At 41.6% G+C, this 9,477-nt stretch overlaps 1 protein-coding gene across 5 annotated transcripts in view; it reads right to left on the bottom strand.

Moving 5' to 3' along the window:
- Nucleotides 1–4,656: 4,656 nt before the first annotated feature.
- phactr2 (phosphatase and actin regulator 2) overlaps nucleotides 4,657–9,477 on the bottom strand; it is a 39,226-nt gene continuing 34,405 nt past the window's right edge. For 3 of the 5 annotated variants that reach the window (XM_076743093.1, XM_076743096.1, XM_076743094.1), the window contains one exon: nucleotides 7,084–9,084. In XM_076743093.1, the coding sequence (XP_076599208.1) occupies nucleotides 9,069–9,084 (16 nt within the window). In that variant the 3' untranslated portion in view covers nucleotides 7,084–9,068. Of the gene's footprint in view, nucleotides 9,085–9,477 lie in introns of all 5 variants that reach the window. The other 2 variants (XM_076743098.1, XM_076743095.1) reach the window with 2 other exon arrangements.

Here is a 9,477-nt window from a genome sequence, read left to right as displayed (position 1 = left end):
GGCAAATTAAGATAGTGAATACCCTCTGAAGCCCATAGCTGGATAGAGGGACCCTAATATTTCTGGAATAAAATGACTTTTGTCCCCGCTACGTGTGAACTTACAGGCCAGAAATATTTGATACTTCATTTTCATACCACGGTTTTAAAGATCTAAATCCAAAAAGTCAAGCTCAAAGTATAAAATTGTCGTATTTGTTTATTTTGACTCAATGGTTCAACTAACTGCTTTAAGTGTGGTCGCCCAAATACAGAATTAAGTTTGATGACTGATCCCCCTCTGCATGTACGGCTCATAATCCTTTGTTACGTGCTGGTATAGAAGATCACACCAGTGGAATATTTCAGCATTTTCACGGGTTGGGTTGTCATGAAATTCGGTGCAGGTGCTAAATTTGTCAGATAAATTAACATTCCCATGAGCAGCTGCACTTTGTGTTTAGTGCTAATTAATTACCATATCAGCATGCTAACACGCTAAACTAAGATGGTGAACATGGGAAACATGATCCCTGTTGAACATGTTAGCACCGTCACTGTGATCATGCTGCCTTAGTGGCGTTAGCGGTTAGCTCATCGTGCCGCTGTGCCTGAGTACAGCCTCACAGAGCCACTGCACTGGCTGTGTGGACTCTTGGCAACAGTGGCATGAAGTCCAGTATAAAGTGTAGATGTCAGAAAGAAGCAGCGGCCCAGTGTTTGCTTTATTCAGGCTTCAGTTACAAGGTCTGAGTCATAAAAACAGCTTTTTGTTGATTTGTTTTCAATAGATTAGATCATTGTCAAAGAATATTCCCTCATTGCATTGACATATTAAAGGGCAATTAATAATCATCTTGGATTGAAGTTGTACCTTATTTCACTTATTTCTAATCTCCAGATGTGCTTAAGATGAAACCTACAGAGAAAATGTGTTGAGCTCTATTTAAGTTCAGCCCTGTTAATGAGAGGCTCCATCATATTGGTACTGAGGTCAGTCAGTAAATGCGTACTTGAACACCTCGCAGCCTCACGCCCACAGCATCGATCTAATCTCACAGGGCGGCTCATTATCACCTCACCTCTGAAAACACCCTGCAGTGCCTCGACGGTCGAGGCAGTTCATCGTGTTCCTTCACGTGAGCCCCTAAAAGCTGTCGTTAGACTGGAAGCTGCAGTGGCCTTGGAGTGTTTGTACTTTTAAATGGTGCCTGACACTATGAATGGCACCTTTTAATGGCCACTTGGCCTTTCTGTGTTCGGCTGATGTGAGTGTCTCGTTTGGCCGGTAGTTCACATCTGCTCTCCCCTCTGTTTACACAGGAGCTCAGCCAAACGATGAAAAGATCCAGGAAGCACATTCACCCTCGTCAAATATGAACGCTCCCACAATCCAATTATCCTTCCCAGCCACCCACCTGTTTTATCTATCTGCCTCAACTCTTCTCCTCCATTGTTCTCCTTCACTAAACTCCCCACTTTCATCTACCTCACTGCTTACACCCCCCCTTTAAACCTCATTTCTTCCTCCTTTTCTCCCTCTTTCCGTTCCCTCTTTCTTTCTTCATCTACAATGCTCACGACTCTGCAGCAGAGACAAACACATGAATATTTTCTGTGAGGCGTGCGTCTGGCACTAAATGTAAACAGAAATCCTGAGGAGTACGCAGAACCTTGATGAACCTTTATGGCAAAATGCTTAATGAGTGTCTGAGCGAGTCGGAAGCAGGTTCATGTAATGAAAGTTTACATTAAAAATCACCTACGGTTAACAAATACGGTTTAAATGGATTTTAAACAGTGTGAGTCTCTTTGAAAGAAAGGTTATCTTCCACACCTCTTTCACAACCTTTCACCTATTTTGGGCGAGAGTGCATGTAATTCGAAGCTGAATGACTGTAATATGAGCGGCATAACAGGGAGGAGTAAACCGCTAATGATCACACTTTTTGGAACCTTGCAGGGTATTAGACTCATGATTAATATCCACCCTTTTCCACTTGAGTAGCAGCCCTGCATTACAGCCAAGACCTCCAGGCAGTGTGCCAGCTACAAAACTGCCTCCCATCCTTCCTGGGAAACTTAATTAACGTGGGCATTGTGTGTGTGTGTGTGTGTGTGTGTGTGTGTGTGTGTGTGTGTGTGTGTGTGTGTGTGGTTTTACAACTGACTTATGGGGCTGAAAAGCTGAAAACTTTTTGGAGAAGACTTCGAGAAGAGGGGCTCAGTTTGGATTTAATGTTTAAAGTTCAGGTGCAAACAATATGACCGCGGTGAAGTTTAAAGTAAAGTTTAAGATAAAAGTGAGGATTTAGGAGGTGAGTGTGGCTCCTCGCAGGTGAAAGAAGTGTGTGTGTGTGTGTGTGTGTGTGTGTGTGTGTGTGTGTGAGAGAGAGAGAGAGCAGGAGGTTTATGAACACTGTGGTCCAGGAGGGCATCTCTCGCATATAAGCACCAGCTGCTACAGTGGTCTCGCTGTCCTCCTTTGCTTTATAAAGCCAATAATCTCCGCTGTCACAATAATATATATATATTGAACATGGGAGCTGCAAAGTCTGCAGCATGAGCAAATCAAAAACTTACATTTACGCCCTTCCTGTCACCGAGCTGCAGCACATATGTACCATAAAAACACGTCCAAAGCCACAGCAAGTTGACCAGATGCCTCAGTGGTGATTCACCTCTTTGACTGTCTGTCATTTCCTACCATCTCTGTCTGTGCAATCTCTCTCCACCTCTCCTCATCCCTCGTCTCCTTCAAACTCTACATCTCATTTCCTTGTCCTCTCTTTAAGGACCAACTCCATTACGCCCACATCCTCTTTAAAAGCTGGCAGGCTTGCTCTGCGGATGAGGCTGAACAGAAAATGAAACTGGATACTTCAGTGGTCATCGGCATAGAAACCTCACAAACAAAGCAAAAAATACACTCGCTGAGAGGTTCAGAGATGTTTGCAGCACTTGCACTGTAAGACCAAGAAATGCCATATGCAAGCAGGCATCAGAACAGTGCAAACAGGCAGCATTCGCAGACCTCACAGGAATATTTCTCAGAAATCTATTTGTGGAAATGTAGTTTTAATGGCAGGCAGCCTAATGCAGTTTGTGTTTGTCAGACTGAGGATGCATTTGAAAAGTGACTCCCTATTCAGGAGGCAGCTATTAGAGTATCTGGAATGGTCTTATTTTGCATTTGACTAATTAAACTGATGTATTTCAACATGCACATTATTTGATTAGAGTTAATTGCACGTGGTTTTATTTGCAGGCAACTGAGCCACAGGGTGAAAAGACATGGGAGGACAAACATGAGCAGACCGAATTAGTCAGTGTCGACGCTCTTATTTTACTTCTGTATACAGCCATTATGTACATTACATTTGCCAAAAAGAGGGACAGACTGGACGTGATGATGAACAGAGTCTGCAGCCATGGCAGCAGCTGTGAGACTGTACTTAGATACACCAGCGCTTTGAGATAAATACTAAAGTAAGCATACAAACATGCTCACAGTCACAGTGTTCACATGCTGATGTTCAGCAGCAGTCATAGTTTATCTGGTTAGAACGCTAACATTGGCTAATTTATGCTAAACACAAAGAAAACAGCTGAGGCTGACGGTCATGGCATTCGTTTTTGTAGGTGTTTAGTCCTAAATTTAAGTCTTTGAGGTTGTTCAGGTTGTAATTCATTCTGACGGAGACACAAATTTCTCTACCAAATTTCATAGCAATCCATCCAAAAGTTGAGGCATTTCGACCTCATGGGGGCGCTAGAGGAAAGTTCAGAGGATCACCGAAGTCCTTAGGATTTGTCCTCTGGGCACAATGAACGTCTGCACTGAATTTAATGGCAATCGATCTAATAGTTGTTAAGATATTTCAGTCTGGAGCAAAGCGGTGAACCGGCTGACACACCAACAGACCCAGTGTCCCCTGAGCCACACCTCCAGCTGTCTAATACAATTACATGTGCATCATCTTACTTTTTACAGGATCTTTTGTCCTTTTGTAACCCAAGAAGAAGCTCGGCGAGAGCCAAAACGGAGTAATTATGCTCTCATCCTGGACAATTTTTCTAAATCAGGGCACACGGAAGGTGATGAGAAAAACTGAGTTAAGGCTTCTCCGTTTTTTTCTAATATCCTACAAAGGCTTAATTGGCACTAATCGCAACAATTTTGGGTTTCCTGATAGGCTGTAAATTTCTCTCATGGCTGTCTTGGAAGCTCAGTGGAAATTAAACAAAAAAATTGGCTCAGTTTTAATTAGTTCATGAAATCTGTAAGGAATGATGTAATGTATTTAAAGATGAAACTCCACAGAGACGTAGCTTCCTGCTCTTTCAGTTTCATGTCTCTGAATTAGGAAACGTGGCCTTCGAGGACTCTGGAATCAGCTCTGAGGAGTGCACCGGCAATAATACAATGATAGAAAAGGGAGACGGGGAATCAGCAAAATTTAACTTACATGCTTGTTGGGCATTGCTCATGTCCAGCTGTTTCTGTGCACAGGCCATTTTTTCATATTGAAGCATGCTGGCTTTTTATAACCATCCATATTTTTGGTAATACCTCTGCCTCTATCTTCGTCTCATGAAGCTCTGCTGCTGCACTTCTGCTGCATGTTTTTACTGAAGTGATTCATGAAAGACAGAAAAAGCACAAAGACGAGACAGATCTCTTTCCACGATTCTTTATATACAAAAACAATGTACAGTTTGGACGTAACAGTAGCTGATTTTGGGGCTATGTGACATCATCCTATGATGTCAGAGATCAATCTCGTGTCACCAATACAGTACAGGTGTTCAGAGTCCATGTGAAATGTCCAGTCGTTTGCTGCCGTTGTGTGAGAAAAAAACAAATCAATGCATTTAAAGTTGGAGGCTTTTTAGTGCGAATCCACAGCGAATCACGATCAAGAAAAGACTACACGTTGAAGATAAAAGGCTGATGACGGCTCTGGTTTGATTTGGGGAAGTGATACAGGAAGCAGCACTACAGCAGCACTCCTCAAAAAAGGTAAACATACTACGAGTTAACAAAGGCAACGAGGCAGTGAACGATTTCAACCGACTCAGCCGGAATCTGAAGAGAAACCCTTCTTGAAATCGTATGTTTGAAACTTTCATTTCATATATGCAATGCAAAGAAATGTGCGGTGGTACATCTACAATTGCCTTCTGACTCTCGGAGGGTTTACTGTGTTTATTTCAGTTCCACACAGGATGAGATGAAACAGACTGCAGCCGTTAAAGTTTTTACAGGACTCGCTCCTTGTGATTAACACTGATCAACCGTCAGCACTCCTCCACAGACTCCACTGTTTCCTCTAGATGCTGTACACATTATGGACTAACACATGGAACTGTGCTCGAGTGTCGGAGGAAAAACTAAACCTTCGATGTAGACGTGATGACGGTCCAGATTAGGACTCCCATTAAGTAGTTTCAGCATTAGAAAGTCGTCTGTTTTAAAAGAAATAACACTGAGCTCCTCTCTGGATTTACACTAACGATGAGCTCCAAAGCTTCTCCTGAGGTCACTTCATTTCAACCTCTCCATTCAGCATTTATAAGCAGCATATTAACACTTCATAAATGTTCTATAATGCACAATGATGTCACTATAAGCAAATATAAAGCCATCTTTAAGTGTTTATTAATGGACTTTGTCACCAATTATAGCTTCTCTAATTTCAGATGCATCCATAACTGGAGTATAAACAGCTACCGAACAACTGAACATGACTGATACCATAACTGATCCTTAGTGTTAAAAAGCATTTATTAACCATTCATACACATGTACAAATCCTTTACAGACTATGTATAAATATGTAGGCGTCACTATATAAGATTCAATAAGCTATAATACAGAACAGAGTATTGATGTTTATTCAACAGTTGTGGATGCTTCTCATGTGGAGTTTAAATTATTAAACACTTAAACCTGCGATAACTGCCTTTTTTGGCCACTTGGGGGCAGTATTGATCGACTGTTTTCACATCCAGCAGTTACGGAGCAACATTATCGATCACTGTTTCTGTCCACCTGATGAATGTAAATCCAATATTCACTCTCTTTTAGCTCCATCTTTGGTCTCTACCAGGTCCTGAGGAAATTTCTGGCTCCTCGGCTGCTAAACGCTGCTGAGCAGGAAGTCTACGGTGGGTATTTTAGAGCTTTTTCATTAAATCAGCTGTCTGCTGCGGCAGAAAACGACACGATGAGAGCGAAGTTGCAGGTTTGAGAGATGAACAATTAGCTAAAACTCACTTTAACGCTCCATTAAGCTGAAAGGAGCTGCAGATTCAGGTGGTAACTGCCTGACGATGACAGACCCTTTCCACCTCATCACAGTTTTCACATTGTCACTTGACACAGTTATAAAAATAGCAGTTATAGCCACTTTAAATGTCTTTATATCTGCTTATACTTACTGTACTTAACCATGTCTTCATTGACTACACATCTTATAAATGCTTAATAGGAGGTGTAAAAGTAATTGTTGATCTAAGATGCACCAGCAAATTTTAATTAATCTCTGAAATAAAAGAGCTTTCTGGTCTTTTATTACAGTATTTGCTGTTGGTGGCTGGACTCGTGATTATATATACTGTTGCTAAACCAATGAAATTTAACTTTGAGCATGTTTATCATGATTATATCTCAGGTTACATCCAGTTTGTTTTCTCTAGTTTGTGCAGGTTGAACTCTGAAGACGGAAAAGTGAGGTAAAGAGAGGATTATACATTGTTTTTAAACGAGTCACCGTCCATGAAATAACCTGCTGCACTGGCACCTGCAGACTTGAGCTGAAGTGGAACTGAACACAAAATAATCATAGAGATATTTATCACTACCTATATAATGTATTGTCCATGTCTATGATCTGTTTAGGAAACAGGTACGTTTCACATGACTTTAATTACTTAACATACTGTGTTTGATATGCTGCCTAGAAACAGCACTTATATGTGTGCTGAACTGTTAATTCCATTATCATTGTCTAAGGATGATATAAAAAAAAGAGAGAGAGAGAGAGAGAGAACTAAAATCAGAGCTTAAAACATTCACATCAAAACTCTATTGTATCATATTGGTAGTAAAATTGATTTCAATGTATGCACATGCTCAATATACATTCTGTACAAAATAATCAATATATATAACAACATAAACATTGACATCATTGAATACTGTTGGTTCTTTTCCATCGCTGTACATCACTTCATGTTACAACCCGCCCGTGTTCAGACGCAGAAGAATCAATCTGTCCTTTTCAGTTATGTTTTTGTGAGAATGACGAGTGTTGTGAAGGTTGGAGATCTATTATGAGAACACGAGCCTTCGGACGTCAGCAAGCTCAATCTGTCAATCACTCTTCAGCCAGCAACTCCGTAACAGTCCAGATATGCTGGGAGGGAATAAATCACCAACGTTTTTACAGCCGCTGTGTGTTAGTACACATGTTTATCTTAAAGGAACAGTTTGATATTTGGGGAAACACTTCAGTTTACATTTTTCCCAGGAGTTAGGTGAGAGGAGCAGTGTCGCTATCATTCATGTCTGTGCGCTAATATGAAGCCACAACCAGCAGGTGATTAGCTTAGCTTAGCTTAGCATAAAGACTGGGAACGGTGGGAAACAGTTGGCCTGGCTCTGTTCAAAGATTAAAGATTAGAAAACGTCAGTGGAATATGGCCACTATGATAATAATAATTTTGCGTGGGTATTGCCCCAAAAGTTGAACAATTCCTTTAAATTCCCACGTTGGTGTTAAATTGTGAGCCAAAAGAGAAAAACAGTGGAAGAGATCTGGATTCAAGGTGCATGTTAGGACACGGTGTAAAAGGGCTACTTGTCACCAAGTCTCTCCTTCCGTTTCTCTCACAGGCTGACAGATTAAATTGCAAAAGCATGTTGGAGGAAATGGAAAATAAAGTACTCTCCACTTCTTCAAGAGGCCACTTGATTGCTTCAGTGGTGCAACTCTCAGTGCATCGATTCATAAAACTTTCATGTGAAATCGACAAAAACCAAACCTGTAAACTTTCGAACAAGAAGACCGACATACAATCAAATCCCTGCTTTTTCTTTGGCACCAGGTCACTCCGAGTCAGAGCTCCAGCCAAAAGCCTAAAATGAAAACCTGACGTCAAAGCCCTCTATACAGCGAGTCCAGCACTTTGTGATCATAGGTTTGCACTTAATATCTCAACACAGGATGAATGACGGCACGTGATGGTCATGCATCATCAGGCAGAGCGCTGAGGGACTACAATTTGCCAGAATTGGTGTAATTTCCATTGCACTTAATGATCAGAGCCTCGGGCGTCCAGTGAACCCTCAGCATCAGCAGTTATAAATATAAACACCCGCAGGTTATTCTTCATGTACATACAGAGCTTCATCTTTACGTTCTATAACTCTTATGATATAATGCCCCCTAGTGGCAATATACTTTAAACATGTCTAAAAATGAACTGCACTATTTCAGCTTCACTCCAGCAGGCACATCAGAGCAGAACAGACTGCCTCGCCTCCCCTCTGATCGGTAACATGGGCACTGACATCGGCGAGGAACAATCCAATCACTCGCATTTCCTGTTACAGGAGGATGCCCATATATGGCCATTTGGCAGTTTATGGCAAGGCATACCTTGGCAAGCACACAAGCTCTTTAGTACAACTGAGCCACAGGGATGAGGGTAATTTTGCCCATTTTTCCTTCCTGGAATCTCTCATTATAAGGCCTGAAAGGAACAAAAAAAACAAAAAACATCATATACCAGCAGGTCCTGGCCATCTACAATAAATAAATGGTTCTAATCCGAGTGCTATACACACCCCTGCTCTGACTATAAATATGTGCAAATGTTTCACTGGTGTCCATTGATCGGCCAGGGCCTTAAGACACCCCTGTAGCTGTCACTATAGACAGAGACACATATCACCAGGTGCAGGAGGATCCCAAAGCAAAGTGGACTGAGCTGTGTACTGAGGGTCTGGAGGGCCGGGGGACCGCTGGGAGCTGTGGACCGGAGAGCTTGTGGTGCTGACGTCCAGCTGGCAGTGAGAGCAACTCAGGGCCGATGAAATCTGGAAGCACAAACGCATGAAAATATAACACTGATCAAACTTTTTCTTTTTTTTTTTTTAGATCTTAAAAAATGTCTGGCTGCTGCTTGCTTTCAAATTCATGTAAGTTATAAGTTCAATTCTCTCTGCACTCTGTACAGCTGTGCAATAGAAATTACAGATCTAATAACACATCAGGCAACCACCGCCTGAGGCTAAAGAAGTGGAGTGGACCCCGGCGTACATCATGACTTTAATGTGGTTAGAGGAAATGGCTTTGGGGAAACCAGAATAATATAAATATTGATTAATGTGAGCTAATAAACAGCAGCAGGATTTCCGTTGATAAATTACTAATGAAGTGTAAATTACAGTCAGAGCTAAGACAAATGGTGGAGGTCATCGACTGCTTAA

Source organism: Chaetodon auriga, chromosome 11 (assembly GCF_051107435.1).
Source record: "Chaetodon auriga isolate fChaAug3 chromosome 11, fChaAug3.hap1, whole genome shotgun sequence".
NCBI classification, from domain to species: domain Eukaryota; kingdom Metazoa; phylum Chordata; class Actinopteri; order Chaetodontiformes; family Chaetodontidae; genus Chaetodon; species Chaetodon auriga.
Note: the sequence above shows the minus strand (reverse complement) of the source record. Positions and strands in the feature narration are given on the sequence as shown.